Here is a 21272-nt window from a genome sequence, read left to right on the forward strand (position 1 = left end):
TATAGCCGCACTTCCTCTTCCTATTACTGCAACAGACCAACGTCGTCTTTGCAATGAGAGGAAGATGCAGTCAGCGGCCGTGTCGAACCGGCGTGCCAGTGAACCTTTTTGTGAAGACCTTCCACCCTGCGGGGCCTGACCACAACAGTCAAGTGACCTGTGAGTGGTGTTGAGGTGAGAAGTCAACCCGCTGCAGGTGTAGAAGATGGAAGAAGATCAAGAGCAGGCTCAGGAGTCCCATCAGGCTGCAGGTGAACATAAAAATATTTTTCATTTGAAAGCGCACTATTAAGTTTATGAAGGATGTTTAGTTTGCCCGTGTGAAATAATGATCTCACTTTGTTGTCTTCTCTTTGTGCAACATCCTCTTTGTCAAAGCTGGACTGACTTCCTGAAAATCATTTTTAGCTGAGTTGATGCCGTTTAATTATTACGACCGACTCTTTTGAGCCGTTAGGAGTGATCTAAACGGCATTAAATGCGTGTGGAATTTCTGTCAGAATATCTGGAAGTGAGTGACTTTGCTTATTCGAGGCCAAGCGCTTTTAGGGGCTTCTTTATGTCTGAAAATTGATCAATGTTGGCAAGAGTGTGTATCCTGTATTGTATTTTAAGGGTCTCAGATATGGTCTCACAAAACTCACTCAGTAACGCCTTCTGGAAAGTTGGAAAAATTAGCACCGGACACTAATTGTCACGGTTGGCTGTATTTGTGGGCTCAAGTGTGGGGAAGCAGAGCGAAGAGGCCGAGGTAGAGTCCAAAAAACAAAAGGGTTTTATTAATTGAAAAAAAACAAGGTGGTGCACAACGTGCCAGCAGGAAACAACAAAAACAACAAGGTCCTAAATCCTAGTGATGGCAAAATTGAAACTGTGTTTTGGTACGTACCGGAACCCAGGTGGAACTTGTGACTCGAATCGCGTTCCTTAATCTGTCTCAGAATCAGGATGTCACATGACAGTTGCCTTCCGCGTTCCGTTACGCCTCCAAACGTCACATTGTTTTAGCAAGTGCCTTTTCTAAAATTAAACAAAATCCGACCATTGCACTAGATTAAAATGTCTTGAATCTGAAATAAATCCAACGTAAGTATAATTCGTATGTAAAATTGCCGTTGATTCATCTGCCTACATGACAAAATGTCAATATCCTCTTAAATGCTTTGAACGCGGTGGTTGGTTTAGTGGTAACGCACTCGCACAATGGGCTGAGTAAAAGGTCTGTTATCCAGGTAACACAGGTTCAATTCCCGCTACGGGTGTCATGTTTTTGCAGGCCATTCTACTTTCTGTCAAAACTTGATGCCCTGTCGCAAAAAGCAAAAAAAAGCCTTTGAAATGTAGCCTGTTGAAATGTAGTTTTTTATTTATATTATAAATTAAAAACAAACCAAGTATCAGCAACAAAAAGCTCATTTGTACTTCTATACGTATTTTGACGGGGTGAGGGAGTTATTCAGTTTTTGTTTCCCACGATATTATTTCTCTCTCTTATGGCGTCCATTACAATTATAGCTCGATTGCCAGTTGTGTAAATTATGATGACAGACAGCCAATAGTTAGTTTCCTTACTGGGGGGCTGGCAACACTGATCTACTGTTTGATTGTAATATTTTACACTTGGCCACCAGATGTCGCTGTGGGGAGATGTTTCGAACGTTCCAAAAGATCGATTATTTTTGTGAATCAATCGTTTCAATGTTCCATTTCTGCCATGTTTACTCAATGGCAACGGAAAACGACAAAAACGTGGCAATGACAATGGACCGGCATAGACTGGACAAACACAACAAACTAAATGCACCAACACTAATGAGACACACCTGGGGAACACAATAGGCGGAGGGCACCGATTGGTCAGACAAACTGGGAAGGGAATAAACACACAGGTGGACGTGATCAGACATTACGAGACAAGGGGAGAAATCAGGAACACATGACAAACATCAACCACACACAAAAACAACAAATGCACCCATAATAAACAAAACCCAACCCCGACAAAACCGAAAAATAACACCAACTTAATCAATAAACAATGACACACAAAAGGTATTAAGGACCCATGCCCCCAACTGAACAGGAAATCAGCCCTTTTGGTTTGAAGCAGCCATTTTCAGTGAAAAACTCCTAATAGGGAATTTGCTCAAAGAAAGTCCATTCAGAAAGTATTTTACAAACGGTAATTCAGCTAAATTGCCAAGTTACGCCGTATAATGTGTGTGTCAAAGTTTGATGATCATTGCAAAGAGTTGCCATGAAAAGGGACACCCTAAAGACCACCACCCAACACCAGTTTTACCGTTACAAAACTGGAAGGAATAGTCTATTACATAAAATTCTCATGCTCAAAATTGAACAAGACGTCGGCCGTTTTGTTTTATAGCAGCCAATTTTGGGTGAAAACCTCCTAACAGTGATAGTCTAGTCCTGACAAGTCTATCACTCGGTTTGAAAAGCTCCAGCAAGCTATCTTCTTTTATCAATTACAGTGGATCCCATTTCGATTGCTAGTCTAGTTTGGAGACATTTTCAAGGGGGGATAAAACGTGCAACGTGAGCCTCTATGCTCTCTTCGGTGAGGCAGGCTACTTTCTGCCTCACCTCGTACTTCTTTAGCTGCGGTTTGTTTGACACAGATCTTAAATACATTAACCCAGTTAGTGAGAGATTGCGCAATCTGATCTCGACTGCTAGCTTCTGCACTTTTTTTTGGGTTTAGATAAAGTGATCCATTGTGAATGCAGACTGTGTCAAGGCAGGATGTGGTTGGCAAACGAGGAAATGAGTGTCTCATGTGTCGCACCAGTTATGTGTTAAAATTATCTGAAGACAATTTTTCGCTCTCTCGATTATCTTCAAGTGCAAAATGGCTTTATGGAAGTTGTGTGTCTAGATGTATAGAATGTGTAATCTCACAACGAACGGGAGAAAAAACACAACCAGTCCAACGCCCTTTTTTTGTGTGTGTTTCTGAACCTTTCAGTTTTTCATTTCAGACGTCCTCAAAAAGGAACAGAAAGGTGAAACCAAGAGATACAGTGAGATCTTCAGAGACTTTGACAACCTGCAGCTATCATTTATCACCATGTAAGTGCTGCTTTTCCATTTACAGTACATACATACTTTTTTGTGATAGGCCTATCAAAACATGAGAGCAAGATAAACCATTTCACAAAAAAAAAAATTCGACCATTGACCTACTACCTGAGCCACTTAGGTTTTAAAATCTTTTTGAGAGGGGAAGTAAAAATAAATAATGTAATAATAATGTAGTTGCACAAGTGTGCACACCCTCTTACATCTGAGATGTGGCTAGGTTCAGAATTAATCTATCACATTCAAACTCAAATCAAGAGACGGCACACACCTACCACCTTTTAGAGTTCAGTTGTTCTAGTAGGCTATCCTAACATTTGCTTTGATTTCTAGTGGAGGCCTGCAAACCAAAGTTGAACTTTTTGGCCATAAGTCCAAAAGTTATGTTTTTATGAAATTATGACCAGCTCCATATAGCCTACCTACAAGCTTGTGCTAGAAAGCAAACATATGTCAGGAAAAGCCTGCTAGAACATCAGAACTTCAGCTAAGGTTCCTTAGAGGTGCTTCAAATGGTGTGAAAGAATTTCAATTCAATTTGAATTCAATTCAATTTATTTAATTCAGTTGTAAAAGAAAAAAAGACAATATAGAGCAATATTGAAATTCAAAATAAAGTAAAAGAAATGAAAGAGGACAGAAAAAAGTAAAACTTGTTTTGTCTGCCCCTGATCAACACAGAAAAACAATACAAAATGAATGACAGCGAGCGGTCAAGACGCTTTCAGTTTAACAATTCTACAAAATAATTCAACTGTGTGTCCTTGTGCTAAATATATTTTTGCAATAACTGTGCTTTTATACATAAAAAATAAAATAAAAATAGACTGAGAAGATTTTGTTTTACAATCCAAATTATTCCACCGACTGACATCTTGAGTTGAAATACATCTTTCGTTTTGTTTTGTTCTGTTTAGGTTTGGAAAAAATGTCTGTTCCTCTTATTTGTACTCACTTTCCCTTTGTATAAATTTGGTTTGTATATTAACTGGCAACATTTCATGATGAGCTTTATACAATATTTTAAGGCGGTTAAATCTAACTAATCAATTTGAATGTGATGAGTTAATTCTACTGTAAACACAGGCACATTCCAGTTCTAAATGGGTGTGCACACTTTTGCAAGGTGTCGGGGTGTGAACAGATGTATTGATTTTTCAGATGAGGTGTGTTTTTGTCACATTAATGATGGAAAAAGCTTTACTAAATGTTGTTTTTAGTCTTTGTCGTCTTACTGTTCTATGCATACTTGAACTTGTATTTACAAGAATGTGTATCTTAATTCTCATCAGTGACGAGGACGAGCTGCTGTCCGACACTTTGGAGTGCATCACTGGAGATATAACGGAACTTGCAGAGCAGCACGAACCATCTGTGAGCGCTCCACACTGTCACTGTAAACGATTATTTACTCAGCTGCTCCGATTTAATATCAACATCGAAGTGTAGTAGAATGCAAGGGATGCAATTTGGCGAGCAGACATACTTCATTTCGGTCGGTAGCGCTAAAGTTAATAACATAACATATAACATATACCATGTCATTGTTTCCCGAAACATGAAAAGTTTAAGTGATAAAGCCCCAGATTTGTTTGCATTATGCTTCTGTTTACGCCACACGCGTTTGGTCAAATTTTGCGAAGTTGTCGTAGTGAACGCTTAAAAGACTGCAAGTCAAAGTGTTCATTAAGTGAACAACTCTAATTAGAGTAAATAAATAAACTGCCTTTTATCTTCATTTGTTCAGTTGTCGTTATTTTAGCGTAAACCTAACCTATGAAACCGAAATATTTATGTAGTATGAGTAAATCTGATATTATTTATTGTTATATTGATTAATATGTTGCTTGTGTTTGTTAAAAAAAATGTTGACCTTGAAAAAAATAATCACGTATTAAATCGCAATATTGATGGGGGGAACATTGCAATTTGATTATTTTTCAGAGTTGTTCAACCCTATTCAGTATTACGGCCCTGTGAGAAAGGAATCTTTATTTAGTCTTTCATTACATTACATTTCATACAGTCAACCTCCGCATATGCTGTTTTATCAACATACTGTATTATCAACAAAACAAATTAAAAGAAATTGCAATGTTTTTAAAATATTATTATATATTTATTTTGTATTTAGTCCCCCATTTTTACCCTGTTGTTTGTGGAATACATATATTGAATGTTTATCATCATTTTTTTTTAATTTATGTATTCCCGCCCCCTGCCTTATGCAATTCAATGGGCGTCAATTATACACGGATTTTGACTGTTCGTCATAGGTCAGAGCAGGGTTCGACTGTATATCGTCTTATTTTTACAAATATATGTATTTAAATATATGTTCTTTTTAGGAACACTGTGCAACCATTGAAGTTGATGGAAACTCATCCGGTAAGGCTCCTTTATGATTTCTTGTTCCTTCATCCCGCTTCTAGTATCTTTTTCAATTGCTTGTTTTCATCCAGTATCTTACCTCGAGTTGTAATTGCCGCGCAGTAACGAGATTAGGATAAAGATTAAGCAGGAGGCATCTGCCCTCTTTTACCCATGCGAGGTGTTACGCCTGCTGGCCTGACGGCTGTAAACACAAACTCAAGGCCAAGAAAAGCAACGACTAAACTTACACACGGAACATTTTCCCTGCAAGCGCAGGTCAGAGGGCGGCGGGAGACGAGCAGATCTAATGGGAGTGTGGAAAAGCCGCACGGTTGCAATTGGAAGGTGGCAAGCGCGTGACAACATTTATCTCAAAACCTCACTGCTGGCCTTTTTTTGTGTGTGTGTGTGTGGGGGGGGGGGGGGGGGTCAACCTCTGGCTCCGTGTTTGCATCTGTCTGCACCACCAACAGCACTTCACTTTCCTTTCAAGTGTGTTTTCGTCACTGCTTTTTGCACGGTCAAAATGTAATCGATTATAAATGACGAGAGTTTGTTTTGAAAGTGCATATTTAGTGTTTTTGATACATAGATCCTGAATAATTACTGTGCTTATTTCTATAATGTCGTAGTTAAAATGGATCTTTGACGTCTATAATCGTCAATGGCAGTTAATGAGTTAATAATTTTTGTTCTTCTTTTTCCTAGTATTAGGGTTATATTACCGCGCCCTTGCTAGTTTTGTGGATTATTTCGAGTGCGTCCAAAGAAAATGATCTCTGGCAGCCTTGTGTGTGTTCCCTGCTCCCATTGGTTGGACTTAATTACCATCAGCCCTTTTAACACCCTGTCCAAACTGTTACTGGGCAGGTGGCCAACCTGGAATGCTCGTCACTGCCTGCAATCCGAGTTCACTCGAGCTAATCCTCCACGACGGTGAGGACGCAGCACAATCTACTTGGATATTGATTTCTAAATGAGACTTAAGGCTGTGTGAGCACTTATTGTGGACTTGTTTGGCCCTCTAACTGGATTCTGTCGGTGTGTTTGGAGGTCGGGAGGCCGTGTGCTTGTCCTCCACTTTGTGTGAGTCGCTGAGGAAGAACCACAAGGAGTGGTAAGGGGGTAATGAGTGAGAGGGGGAGTTGCCGCGTCAACGCCCTCACAGCCTCAGCCTATTTTCCAAAACACTCCCTCATTTGTGTCATCTGCCTCATGCAAGGTGCTTTTTTTGCGGGGCCACGAAGTGAACAGCATAGCGACACCTTCTGGAAACGATGAATTGCTTCCTTGAGTGGAAGTCCTCCAGGCTTCCCAGTGGGCTTCACTGATACAAAATAGTGGGGTTTTTTCCGAGCCGCCGTGATGCTGATGTACTCCTTCTCAGCCCACGAGGCGGATCTGGCGCTGTGCCGCTGCGAGGACGGCGTGGAAACGGCCCTGCAGTATGCCAAGATGTGGTGCCGCTACGCCAAAGACCTCCTGGCCTGGATGGAGAAGAAGCTCAGCTTGGGTGAGTGCACAGATTGGAATGGACACGTACGTATATGGACAAACATACTGAGTCGCCCGGCTGTTTAATTTTTAAATCAGATTGGCGGGCTGGATAAGTAAATTATTAAAGTTGTTGAACTTGCATATAAACTAAGTAAAATAGGTAAATTTTTCTGTTATAGTTAATATAGTCATAGTTAAATAATTGCTTAAATGTATGTGAAACTATTTTACAGTATTGTATTATTTGCAACAACAACAAAAAAGTTACTTAATGAGATAAATGATCAATAAACACATTAAAATTGCCTTTATTTAACCAACTTTAAGGGAAAAAAATTAACAAATTAATGCAAGAAATGACTTCCAATAATGTCAAATACATACTCATTGTGCACGATTAAAGAACGGAACTGATTTTTTTTCAATACTTCAGTCCATGTGTCCATTTTCTTTTTCTTTTTACTTAGATTAGTTTAAAATTTATTTTAATCCCACCTGTATTCGTTCACATATTGATGTTATTTTTTTACATACTGGTATATAAATTATTATTATTATTGCAAGTGTATATGTGTACATTTTGCTGCTCTGACAACTTCATTTCCTTGACGAGATATGTATGTGTAGTGGTGCCTTGAAATACAAATTGTATTTGTCCCAATGCCACACTCGTAACACAAAACACTTGGATCTCAAATCATCTTTCCCCATTGAAATACTGTAAATAAAAATGCCATGAATCTATCCCAGCCCCCCAAAAACATCAATTTCACTTGGATATTCAATGCAAAATTGACTTTAAAAAATGCATTAATGACATAATTAAATAGACTGAAAAGACATTTTACAGGTTTTGCCACATTTTCAAGACATTGTCCTGCCCCTCATAGAGCCCTTGAGTTATACACCGAGATGGGCATGCCGCAGCACTTTAAGTTAAGTTCCTGGCAGAGAATAAAAAATATAAGCCTGAGAGTATTGTTATATTATCTGTGCACACGTGTTGCACCACCCTTTGTGTTCAAAATGTTAACACTAGCAATGATGTCATTCATTAACCCATCAATGGTATTTCCCATTTTGAGTTAGAATTAAGCAAGCACAGTAGAAGGCAAAGATATGTGGTTGTTTTAAATACACAGCGTGACACTATTGTTCACAGTGTATCATTCAAACTGCTGCTCGTTTTCAAGTGAGTTGAGTTGACCTCACGACCACCATACAGCACTTGTATGTCAAATTTCTGCTTACAAGTAAGTCAAATCAACAAATGAGCTTGTGACTCAAACACTTGTGGGTCCGGTCACCATCATTTACATCTCAAGGCACCACTCGCATCTCAAGTGTAGGCTACAATAGCTATAGCCATATAGCTCGAAAGCTAGCTAGCTAGCTAGCTATCTTATATTTAGCTATCTTATGTAGGCTACTATAAAATACAGTAAAGGTGCTTTCCTATACAAGAGCAGTATTTCTAACTAACTTTGTAAAGGCAGAAGTTTGGATCCAGCTGTCTTGTTGAATCTCATTCACAATTAAATGAGCAACAGCAACAGTAATGTGACAATTGTGACATCGTTTTTTTATGTCAAGTTCAAGGGATGATTGGGTGCTCCACACGCAGAAAGGATTACCGGTAGCGAGGGAGGATTAGCAGACTGGAGCAAGGTTGTGAAAGGTGGCACTGCCTTTGGTGAATAAACACAGGCATAAAGCGTGCACTTCTTATTAACAAAGTGGCAGAATTAGGATCTAACAAATTGTTAGCATTAGAGATTAGATGTGAATGGATTTCCTGTCATTACAAACAAATGAAAACATACAACAAAATTTCAAGAGCAACTTAATGTGCGTGTAGGAGTCAAGTCAAGTCTTGTCATAAGTGGCCAAACAGTTGCGCACACACGTCATTGAATTATGCTATCGTCATCCTATACCTTTTTTTTTTTCTCCACTGGTTGTGTGTAATTTTTTTTGTCCCCCACTGCTCTGTCCACTCACTACTGTGTGGAATATGTGATTAAATGATGCTCATCATTCCATTCCACCGTGACCATTAAAATGGTTTTGTTTGTTTGTTTGTTTTTGACAGAACAAGAATTTGCCAAAAATGTTATGAAGACATCTGAAGCCGCAAAAGCCAGTTTGGCAGCACAGGTAGATGCTTTAAGTCCTTATGGTTAGTTCTAAACATTTTCCTTGTTCCTGTGCCACTTGAGAAACAATCAAAAGTTGCTTTTACTTGCGTAGGAAACGATGCCACTGCAGTACATTTACACCATGGCTCTCGAACAAGACCTGAAGAACAGTCTGAACTCTCGAAAGACGTCGGACCTTGTGCAAAACCGCTGTTACCAAGTAGAGTGCGCACACTCCCTCGTGAAGGTTACCGTGGCGCAAAGTTGTTAATCCACTATCTCCTGTCCCAAAGGCCTTGGCTGCCAAGAGGAATGAGATTGATAAGTGGCGGCGGGAATTCAAGGAGCAGTGGGTGAAGGAGCAGAGGAAGATGGTAAGTGAATTCGGACGACTTCCTAGTTTAGCAACAGCATTCGGTCAAGCATCTGAACAATGCGTCATGACATTGGGTGACATTTCTGTGTGATTTGAGATTGTGTGGCCCTGATGACAGACAGGCGCGCAGTTATATTAGATTCCACTGGGCAGACCGTCACCATTCAACAATCTACTGTTAATACATAGTATTCACATGACGTCACCGACCCCACCTATAGACCCAGCACGCCCATGGTGGGGCAAACTGCCAGCGAGACGAGCGCGAGCGCTCGTGTTGCTTACTACAAGTTACTTTGATTCATTCATTTGTTCATTCATTCCGGATTTTCACAAACCGCTTCACAATGGTGCAAAAATAGGGCGAACAGAGATGGGAAACGTAGCTTCTAGATAATATTCACACAACGTCATTTGCCTCACATTGTACTGTATGCCATTCACACGGGTCCGTGGAATGTCAAATGGGAACGGACAAAAAGGTGTCCGGAATTGCAAAGATACATAGAAAGGATTTCCAACCGACAAAGTCTACCAAAGTGTGACCATTTTGATTAAAGTAAGTGTCATTGTAAGATTGTAAAAATGCTTTTAGTGTAATGCAATCATGATATATGTGAGCCACTAGCCGTGGCTAGCTCTGGCTAAAAATTGATTTGTGGTCAACATGTTCGATTTTGAGATCTCTCCAAATACTCTCCTTTAGGTCTCTTATTTTCCTTTCCCAGAAACCCAAAACTTGAAATTGTTGTTAAAATGTATGAAAATAAGTGATGAATCAACAATGTTGTTGTTTTTGTTGTAACATATAGCGCAGCTAGCATAGCTAACGCGGTCGGGCAACTAGCTAACTTGCTGAGATTCTTTACCTCAAATTCACAATTGATAAATGCACATAGCAACCAATGAAAGCCGAAAGTACAGAAGAGACGCAAGAATGTCCGTGTTTTGTGAGCCATCCTACCTCAGAGCTTACATTGCCATTAAGTCCTGTCCGGGCACTATCGGCAAATGTTTGTCAAATGGCGACCAGTTTTAGCTCCTCCCAAATCCAATCTGCTGGGTCAAAATAATTAACCGAACCTTGGGTAAGTCCGTATGCTTATCTGTGTGTTTTTCAGAATGAAGCGGTGACGGCTCTGAAAAAGTCTCGTCAGCAATACTTCCAGCGATGCGACGAGCTGGAGAAGGCCAAAGCTATGACCGCTAAAATCGTGGACGACCCGGGTGGCCTCAAAACTCTGGACAAGAGGCGAAAGTCCAAGGATGAAGCCCAGTCAAAGGCAAGAGAAGTCCTCATGAAAAGTATTTTCGAAGACTAATGTAAACTCTTGTGTGCTCAAGGTGATGGAGTCCGAGCTACTTTACAGACAGTGCATTCACGAAGCCAAGTTCCACCAGGATGAGCTTGTGAAGGTCAAAGAGAGAATTATCTCTCACACCCGCAAGCTCATCTGTCAGGCAGACACGGTGCTCAAGCAGGTCGGTGCTACCATGTCCATGAAAACATGTCCTTACTCTAACGTAGTCTCCACGTGTCCACCAGGTCACGGTTAACATGTTCTACTACCAGCGGCAGCAGACCGAGCCGGTTCCTCTTGGGTATCACAGCCTGGAGTTAACGTGCCGCTCCCTGGAGCCTGGCGAGCCCTACTTGATGTATGTACGCAGCAGGCGGCGCCAGGAGACACCGCTTCAAGTCTTCTCCTTCCAGGAATATATGCCTCAGGGAAAGCGGTAAGGAACTTGTACTTTTTAATACCCATTTCTTTGTGACTATTAACTCATTTGCTCCCAAAAACGTATAAATACGTTCTATTTTAACTCATTCACTGCCATTGACGTCAAAAATTAATTTAAACTATTTCTATTAGTTTAACTTTTTTTCCCACTTTTGTTAACAAGAGTATGAAAACCCCCCCCAAAAAAGTACATTTAGAACAGATATAAAATTTGTGACTAATTGTTAACTAGTGAAGTCATGCGATTAATTACGGAAAAAAATTAATCGCCTACGCCCCTCATTTTTAATCATCTTTTTTTTCCTCTTTTTTCTTTTCTTTTTAATAATCTTTTCTTTTTAAACGAGAAAAAGAAAACATAAAAAAATTAGGGGCGATTACATTTTTTAATCATAATTAATCCCATGACTTCAATATTTAACTCACGATTAATCACAAATTTTATATCTGTTCTAAATGTACAATGAAAAAAAATTATAGGTTTTCATACTCTCGTTAACAAAAGTGGGAAAAAAATTTAAACTAATAGAAATAGTTCAAATGATTTTTTGACGTCAATAGCCATCAATGGCAGTGGATGAGTTAAATATTACGATTCTCCCAAAGTGGTATTTATACTTTTTTAATGTTTTTTTTTATGCTAGAGCATACAGATGGCTTTGATGCAGCGTCTGAACTGAAGAGAATGCTTGAAGCAATGGTAGTTATTACAAAAACGGCCAGCAGGTGGCAGCAGAGTATACGAGATCAACCAAAAGTTCAAAAGTTCTTTCCCCCACTGTTATAAACAGAATTGTAAATAATGATTAAACTTAGCTATATTCTAATGCTATTTGCTGCAAAACGGAAACAGATAAAAAAATATACTTTTTTTCCTGATAAAAGAAGAGAGTCTAATCTTTCTTTTGATAGGCTCCATGTTTTTATAGCAATAGAACCTAATATTCTGTGGGCCTTGCAAAATCAGTCAAAATCCAGTCAAACAGCCGGAAGCAAAGGGGGTTGCTTCAGTGAAAATGGCTGGGAGTGAATGAGTTCATATATGTTATTATCATATGCCGTATTTCAATATGAATATACTGTAGGATTGTCACTGTCGGGTTGTGTGTGCGTATGAATAACCACCATATGGCCCAATGTGTCTTAGCAACAAGCGAAAAACCAGCAACCCCCTGAGCTCCCTGCAGGACTCCTCACCTCACACAGACGACAGTCTCTACAGACAACCCGGTGATTCCAGCAAGTTTCCATTTCATCCATAAATATCTCATCACTTCCATTTGAATGGCAAGTAATCAATGTGTGCCTGCTGCTTGTTAGGGAGATTTGTCTTCAGCGACAGTGAGAGCGTCGGCGGCAGTTTGGAATCTCTGTCCAGCCCCGGTAGTCGCACCTCTGCGTGATGTCTTTTAATTCATGCTCAGTATTGTAAAAACATGACTAAAGTGTGTTTTTTTTCCTATGTTGATGCAAACATGGCAGCTCACTGTCACAGGAGGGTGTACAGAATGCACAACTTCCTCTCAGATGACATGGATGACCGTGATGTGGCGTCTGAATCTGGTTTGTGACACCCCCCCCCCCTTTGCCCTGTTTACAGCATCACTAGTGTGTACTCTAAATACAGTTCATATTACGTTTTAGTACAAAACATTAGCATTAAACAAAGTGACATGCGCTGTATTTAGGCAGTGATTATTTCACATACCACAAGACACTCTCTTCTTTCACTACCACGAGAAAATAATCACTTTCCCTTCTAGGATATCTCATTAATGGACTTCACACAAAATGGCTACTTCAAACCAAAATGGCCGACTTCTTGTTCAATTTCAAACAAAGCTTGTTGAAACTCTTTTCTCTCTCAATTGGTGAAACTTGAGTTGATTTCTTAAAAAAAAAAAAAAAGTAAAATAAATGCATTTCCAGTGGCTGCTACGGAGTAAATTTTGGGGGTCCTTGCTTAATTATCAGGACTCGGCTGTTGTAAAGTCAGAGGCAGACAAAACCATCAATCCACCATGACAATACATAACGAAAGTATTATGTACAGTTCAATTGAAATATGCATTTAGAATACATAATACAAAAGTAACTTTTATATGTGTCTTATGCTATTTTTCTCTAGAGTGCCTCGACGGCCAGCAGGTCAAGGTTCGCACCCCGTCCCGGGCGGCACTAACTCACCGACTCAGGAAATTGAAGAGCAAGATGGTGAAATGCAAGCAGTGTGACAATTACATTTACGTTAACGGTGTGGAATGCGTGGAGGTGTGTGTCCCGTTAGCGTCAGTGAGAAGTTTTATTTATTTATTTGTATTTTTGTGTGAGAAGTTTTAAAAGGAGAACGGTGATGTTTTTTATTCATTTCCGCCTCCCTCAGTGCGGCCTGGGTTTGCACAGGAAGTGCATGGAAGTGTGTCAGATGGAGTGTGACAACAACAAGGGGACAGTGTTTGGCGTTGCCCTGTCTTTGTTGCTGCGAGACACACCGGACGACGTCCCATTTGTGGTGCGCCGCTGCACGGCAGAGATCGAGAGTCGTGCGCTCGCCTTGCAGGTATTTTTAATTATTTATTTATTTGGACTTAAAACCGTTCCCAGGTGTTTTTATTTAAAGATTTCAGGTACTTTTCCTATGGAGGACCAAAATTGCCAGAATAAAAAAATAATTCAATAAAAGTGAAAATAAAAACGGATGTAAAAAAAATTAATTAGTGCCGTCAAAGTTAAAGCATTAATCATGTACTAACGCAGATTAATCACACTATTAATATTATTGTGTATGACATTCAGAATATTTGTTCATGTTTTTTCATTTTAAATTATGCAAGTAATTAACTGATTAGAAAAAGAGGAGGGTGAGCGTGTGCAGTGGATCAAAAAATGTTGAAGATGTCCTCATAACATCAAATGTTGAAAGAATTAACACATAACCAATTTGCCGGGCAAAAAATGTTGATAAATAAGCCTTTTTAAATTGATTAATCAAAATTCTAAGATGTGATTAATCTGATTAAAAAATCGTTTGACAGCTCTAAATATAATAAAACAATTAAATACAAAAATTTGTATAAATGGAAATAAAAACATCAACAAAAAATATATGTATAGAGAGAGAGAGAGATTGATATTTAAATCTATTTATAAATGTATTTTTGTATTTCCACATTTATTTTAATTTTTTTGAATCTCGTTTTTTATTTCTGTATTTATTTTTATGTATATCTATATATTTTATTGTTTTTATTTCCATTTATATTAATCTTTTGTGTTTAATTTTTCAATTATATTTTTATATCGGTTTTTATTTTCTTCTTTTATTTATTTATTTACTTGAAATTTTGGGCATTTTTGCTCCTCCATACTTTTCAGTCAAAATACAGGAAAGGACATCTTCATTCCTTCCCATCCAGATTGCAAATGAATGAATTTTAGCGACCAGCAACAAGTTAGCGACTTTTTGTCACGTTACTGAGACTTCTGGAAACTCTGAGACGTGTTCTGGATCTGGAGACGTTCATCCTCAAATGAGTGGTGCTTACGTGACACTAACGTTGGCTACAATTTTAAATGGAAGACACTATCAGACTGTATCATTTTTCTTTTATGAGCTGTCTTGTGTTTTCTCACTAAGGGGGTGTATCGGGTGAGTGGTTCCAAACCCCGCGTCCAGAAGCTGTGCCAGGCCTTGGAAGAGCTCAAGGAGGACGTGGACCTCTCAGAGGTGTCTCCGCACGACATCACTTGCATCCTGAAGCACTTCTTCAAGGAGGTATGTCACCGAATAGAACTTCTGGAACGCTTCTTTCTCCCTGACCTTAATTGTTTTGCCAATTAGCTTCCAGAGCCCCTGCTGACGTTCAAACTCTACAATGAGTTGATCACTGCGGGGAGGAGTATCCAGCACGTGGGCGAGTGGGAATCGACGCGAGACACTAACGAGTTCATGGACCTTGTTCGTAACCTGCAGCAGCTACTGCGGAAACTCCCCGTCTGCCATTACAACACTTTGCAGCACCTCATACTCCACCTGCATAAGTAAGTTTGACATGACACCGGACCCGGATCCTCCCTACAGGCAGATGACGCACTTAATCTCCCACGCATCCCTGCAGGGTTTCCAGAAACAACGAGAACAAAATGTCCTCCAACAATTTGGGCATTGTCTTCGGTCCGACTCTCCTGCGCCCCCCAGTGTGCACGGACCAGCCTGCGGTGGCCCTGCAGGAAAACACCTACCAGGCCTTGCTTGTGGACTTCCTCATCTCGCACCACGACAAAGTCTTGGTCCTCCTGCAGAGAGCCAGGACGCCCACGCCTCCTCCAGCCCCCACGGCACCGCTTCCAGAGACCCCTCCCAGACGCACCTATCCTCTGGATGGGTACTTCGACACACGAGCAGAACAAGGAACGACTTCCAGGGAGCGCCCTTACTCACTAGAAGTGAGTTATTTCGCTCTATTGCAATTGAATTTCTTCCTCTAAACCTGATTAAGAGGTGCTGCTTTGCTTGCTTGCTTGTTTTTTCCCACTTGTTTTGCTTCACACTTGGCGTTTCTGTTGAAGCTGAGAAATGGAAGTAAATGCTGGACAGTTACAGTTTTGTGGATATCTCAGAGTCATAGCTGACAGGGTTTGGGGGCAGCAATGTTGCAAGTTTTCTAGAGACCAGTCAGTTACTAGCTCCTTGTAATTGCCATGACTTTTCTTTACCTGACGACGGTACCCCTGCTGGTCGCCTTGTGTACTAACATCAAACAAGAAGTCCAAGAAAAAGCAAAGTGGGCAAACTTTTCTACTTTTGACTTTTTTTTTATGGGGCCAGGTCATTCTTAGATGATTTATGAATCAAATAAAAAAAATATTTTTTTAGTTATAAAGATAAATGCATTGAAAATGAACAATTATTTGATTAACCAGTTTTAGGAATAAAAACAGCTAAATCAAATAAATATTACAGGCTCTTGATCACGTAAGTGCTCGCTGCAGGCTGATGCCACTTTTGATGTGACTTTTGATGCGTTCAACCACCGCTGTAAAACAGATCGACGCGTCGTCATTCAGTATAACTCAATTACAGTCGAATCAAGCGTCCTTAATTAAAGGCACGCCACTCAACTTGTGTCATTCCAACAGAGCGAAGGAATGAAGAGAGAGTCGAGTGAGGGTTATATATCTGACAAGTCTTCATCCAATGAGGCAGTGGACCAGCTCAGCCCCGAAGCCAATGACAGAGCAGGTAGGCAGGACTAGAGCCATAGAACAGTGACAAGAAATGAGTTGCCTTATAGAAATTATTATTATTATTGTTGTAGTACTGTGGTCCATTTTTATAAGCTGATTCTAGCTTGCCGTCCTCTGAGTGGGTTTGTTCCTGCTGGCTAACTTTTTATTGTAGTTCCCTTTTTCTGACTTGTGGACTTTTCTGTGGTTAAGTTAGACCTCCTTCCTTCCTTTTCCTCTCTTTCTCTTTGAGTGTATTCAACTGTTTATTTTCAGTTCTTCTTTGTGGCTCTGTTGCAAACACAGCTTAACTTTGGCCTTCAAGTGGAGAGTGGTGTTCTGAATATATTGCTTTCAAGGCTCTGCCATCTGCAAAATCCCATTTTGGTTCCGCATTTAGGTTCGGAACACATTTTAGATGTGGATAAAATGTAATTACATACTTGTGGCAAAAAGAAAGTGAGGTGTGGAGAGCCTCTGTCACCAAAATACTCAAGTATAGTTAATGAATTGGACAATCATTGCCAAGTCTCTCAAATCCACTTTCTGTCCTTTATTCTGGGCCACTTTTTTTCTCTGTGGCAGGGTTATTATCGTTTTGGAATTTTCATTAGTTAGTTTTTATTTAGTTTTTTTTTTTTGTTTTTTTTTGTTAGTTAGTTTTCAGTTTTTATTAGTTTTAGTTATTTTAAAAATGGTTAGTTTTAGTATTAGTTTTCTTTTCTTTTTTAAATGCATTACTTGTGTGCAAGATTTAATAAATAGCATGGTAAAATTAAAAAAGTAACGCACTTCTTACCTAGCGTTGCCTTTTGGCTGAATTAAATGAAAAAGCAGGCAAGGTGAGCCAATGGGGTCAAAAGTCAAACATGCAAAATTGTCAGCTAGGAGCAAGGTCATCTTAAGGGGCTTTTCAATTGACTGCTGCTAGATGACGTCACTTCCGAGCAACACACTTTCAGACGTCCTTATTCCGCAAATAAATGAACTTTTTTTCTTTTCTTTTTTTTTGGGGGGGGGGGGGGGATCAGTATTGTTCATTCGGTAATTTTACCGATTCCACATGTCATCATCATTGCTCTCTTTATTTTATTTTATTTTTCTCTTTTTTTTATTTTATTTTGTATGTGCGTGAGTGTGTACTCATTAGTTCACCTAAAACCTATTAAAAATCCCATACCGTTCACCAAAACCGAATACTTCAGAATCCAGCTAGAGTCGTGAGGTTGTCAGGAGACCCGAGGAAGGATCAAAGAAAAGAAAGGAAAATAAAATCCAGCACCGACCAGACATCACCTACTACCCACTGGGTTACCAACCAGAATCTTTCACCAATACCAGAAACATCTAAATTCCAACAAATTAGGGAGACCTCAAGAGACCAAAGGAGAGACTGAGGAAAGAAAGGAAGGACAGATGAAGCAGAGTGAGATCCACAGACACCAGCCTCCACCGATTCAACGACCAGGGGAGGAAGCAGATTGTGTTTGAATTTCGATAGATGCTGGTGTGGTGGATCTGGCATGCATGAAAACCTCCACCAAAGAGGGGAGCCGTCGACCCCGGACAGGACAGAGCAAGCGCAACACCTCAGGGCCCCCCAGGCCACGGCAGCGCCAAGGGACAACCCCCGGCCCCCGCAGGGGCCACCAGCCGGAGAGCAAACCCAGGAGCCAGGAGCGCCCCCCACCCCAACACGGCCCGCGCCCCCAACCCAACGCAGCAGGACGGGGCACCGCAGGCCCGCCAGGCACCCCACCGGCCCACAGCCCCCGCTCCCCCCATGACCCCATGAATGTGACCCCACCCAGTGTATATACAAGTGTGTGTGTGTGGTGCATTAAAATTGGGAGCAGGTGAGATGGAGCAGAGGGAAATGATATCCCCCCGCTCCGATCCACCTGCCTCCCAGACATGTCAGTGAGATATAAATATACTTAAATCACATTTAATTAAAATCAACCCCAAAGGCTCATGTATTAACTTAACTCACTGCCATTAATTCATTTGAACTATTTCTATTAAACGTTTTTTTTTCTACTTTTGTTAACGTAGAGTAAGAAAACCTAGAATTTTTTTATTGGACATTTAGAACAGATATAAAATTTGTGATTAATCGCGAGTTAACTAGTGAAGTCATGTGACTTATTTAAATTTTTAAAAATTAATCACCTGACGCCCCCTAATTTTTAATAATCTTTTTTTCTTTAAAAAAAAAAAAAATAAGTTTAAAGAATTTATTTATTTTTTAAATTAGGGGCGTCAGGCAATTAATATTAGTAATCGTAATTAATCGCATGACTTCACTAGTTAACTCACGATTAATCACAAATTTTATAGCTGTTCGAATTTTTTTTCTAGGTTTTCATACTCTTGTTAACAAAAGTTTTTAAAAAAAATAACGTTAAACTAATAGAAATAGTTAAAAAGATTTTTTTTTACGTCAATAGCTCTCAATGGCAGTAAATGAGTTATTTACTAAAGACAAAAACTAAGGACATTTATACTCTAGTTTTGGTTAGTTTTGTAAATGTAAAATGTAGTTTCAGTTAGTTTTAGTTTTTTGAAAAGCATTTTCGTTTTGTTTTTATTTGGTTAACGAAAATGTTTTTTGAATTTTAATTTTAGTTATTGCGTTCGTTTTAGTTTCTTCTCTTTGTATTGTTATAGTACTTGAAGAGCTACAGTGGCCAGGACTATCCGCTTTAAAAAATAAAATGAAATACCGTATACAGTAAGTAGTATGTGTGGCACCTCAAAACATTGTTTCTCCTTAAGAACGCCAGGGGGCGCGGTTTTTCCGTTGCAGCGAACGAGTTGGTTATAAGTGCAAGTGCCAATTGCCTGCCATGCTGACATGAGTTGCCGACTATATTTTTTAACGATTGTCCCTTCCCGTCACTCGCTCCATGTGCATCAGGCCTACAAGCATTAACCTGAATGTCGCGACTTTATTTAATAAACCGTATGTTTTTCTCCTCCTGGTGTCCCAGTCCTGGCTATGAGCGGAGACCTGAGCAAGACTCATCACGACCCAGCGCGGGACTTTATCTTTGACAAGCCACACTACCGCTTCACCAGGCAGCCTGTCAAGTACCACCGCCATCACAACCCGAGAGGCCGAACCGACAGCCAGAGCTGCGACGCCAGACGGCCCGCGGTGCCTTCGGCGGACCCTCCAGGAAGCGCGGACAGCAGTCGCAGCTCCTCCCCAGAGCGAAACACGCACGGACGACCCCGGAGTTTGGACGGCATCTGCCCGTCTCTGCGGGCCGCCGGTGCCGCAGAGGACGTTCCTCCACTCAGCCCGCGGGACGTCGTGCAGCACATGCTCGGACTGGAGCCGGTGGCCTGCGGCGCGGCCGGACTTAACGTGAACAGCTCCGGTACGGGTGCACAGAGGAAGGCATTGTGTCACTCGCCCAGGGCACTTCCTGCAGATCACCACTTCACCTCTCCGGCGCAGAAGATTCTGTCCGGTCTGAAACTGAGGCGTAGCCAATCAGGCAAGGAGGAACAACTTTTTGTGTGAGGAGCATCCTGCTACTTTTACTGTGTCTTGGCACTGAGGTGGTGCTTATTTCATTTTGTAGCCTTCACACTAGTCTAGTTTTACCTTGAGGGACTGAAATGGACTGAAGCAGGCTACACATAACAATAATAATAATTTAAAAAAAAAAATAGATCAATAATAATAATAATGCATCCGATTTTTATAGCGCTTTTTTAATAGATGCTACAATATTCATTCTCTGATGGCGGTAATCTACATATGAGGCCACAGCTGCCTTGGAGCAGACTGACGGAAGCGTGGTTGCCAATGTGCACCTCTGACCACCGCCAAACATTCGCACCATCCATACACCATTGTGAGTGGCACTGGAGGTAAGATGAGATGATTAGCCTGTCTTTGACCTTCATTGAAACACATCTTTCAAATAAGGCTCAGAAATTGACCAGCCGCTCGGGAAAGTTGCGAAATTTCCGATGGCCACCATGCCACTAGTAACCTGTATGATTCCACGCAATAAAAACTGCCTGCCTAAGTTGATGTGTGCGTGCTTCCATGCATTTGAACAGAAAATATGCAAAATCATCTATTTTAGTTCTAAAATCACTGCCATTATTGGATTGAGAAAGAAAATCACGGATCATAGAATTAAAATGGAACATAATTTAATGTTTGTTTGTTTTTAGTTTAACGCTTCACATGCCGGGGAAAGGAAAGAACATTAGGGGGCAGCAGTGAGTGCGGCACTGCCTCCCTGTACTGGCCTGGCCTTCTCTGACCGCACGTCCGACGCCTATTATGGTTGAATTTTTGATTCAGTGATGCAAAGTACGTATCTTGTGTTTAGTTGTGTCTACAAAAAAATACGCGTATATTTGATGTGTTTGGTATGTGTTTTTGGACTTGCGAAGTGCATGAAAATGTGGGTTTTGTTATTTGATTCCTGCATCTCTCCTGTTTCGACACATGGGGGCGCTGTTCTCTCACTGCACCATCCCGCGCTCGCCACCAGCATAAAATGGCAAATAAATCGTTTACTAGGAGCAACCGTTCGGGTTTTAAGCACGTCAACTTTCACATGAGTTTTTACTTGAATTTTTAAACATTATTCAACGAAATGTTACGTGTATTTTTTGCACTATACTGCAAATGAAGGAAAAAATAATACGTTCTAGCACTCAAATAGTTGGATTCCCTGCCCAAACCCTCAAACATCCTAAAGTTCATCAATCAATTTCATGTCTCCCACCTTTGACTTGCCTCCCTCTCCTTGCAGTCCGTCCACATCCCTCCCTCTGTCTGCATGCATG

General features: G+C 40.5%; 1 protein-coding gene across 3 annotated transcripts; it reads left to right on the top strand.

Annotated features, from left to right (window-relative positions):
- The first annotated feature begins 46 nt into the window (after positions 1-46).
- On the top strand, positions 47-20497 carry gmip (GEM interacting protein). 3 transcript variants are annotated; one of them, XM_086092121.1, is made up of 22 exons: positions 47-251; positions 3000-3090; positions 4392-4473; positions 5448-5487; positions 6343-6408; positions 6860-6985; positions 9062-9126; positions 9220-9327; positions 9401-9481; positions 10605-10766; positions 10828-10965; positions 11030-11220; positions 12373-12455; positions 12546-12608; positions 12708-12788; positions 13354-13496; positions 13609-13785; positions 14863-15000; positions 15067-15266; positions 15344-15671; positions 16365-16467; positions 19445-20497. In XM_086092121.1, the coding sequence occupies exons 1-22, from the start codon at positions 206-208 to the stop codon at positions 19981-19983; spliced, it is 3051 nt and encodes a 1016-aa protein (XP_085948247.1). In that variant the 5' UTR covers positions 47-205; the 3' UTR covers positions 19984-20497. The 3 variants fall into 3 exon arrangements, with proteins under 3 accessions (XP_085948247.1, XP_085948258.1, XP_085948265.1); XM_086092132.1 differs by lacking the exon at positions 6343-6408; XM_086092139.1 differs by lacking the exon at positions 16365-16467 and having other exon boundaries at positions 19445-19606.
- Positions 20498-21272: the final 775 nt, after the last annotated feature.

The sequence above is a fragment of the Leptonotus elevatus genome, chromosome 1 (genome assembly GCF_054856555.1).
Source record: "Leptonotus elevatus isolate MCC_2025b chromosome 1, RoL_Lele_1.0, whole genome shotgun sequence".
NCBI classification, from domain to species: domain Eukaryota; kingdom Metazoa; phylum Chordata; class Actinopteri; order Syngnathiformes; family Syngnathidae; genus Leptonotus; species Leptonotus elevatus.

Excerpts from the sequence above, each read along its gene's own strand:
- gmip (XM_086092121.1), top strand. The coding sequence starts at position 206 with ATGGAAGAAGATCAAGAGCAGGCTCAGGAGTCCCATCAGGCTGCAG. Across the intron at positions 9,482-10,604 it reads TGAAGGAGCAGAGGAAGATG|AATGAAGCGGTGACGGCTCT; the intron begins GTAAGTGAATTC and ends TGTGTTTTTCAG. Across the intron at positions 12,456-12,545 it reads CAGTCTCTACAGACAACCCG|GGAGATTTGTCTTCAGCGAC; the intron begins GTGATTCCAGCA and ends GCTGCTTGTTAG.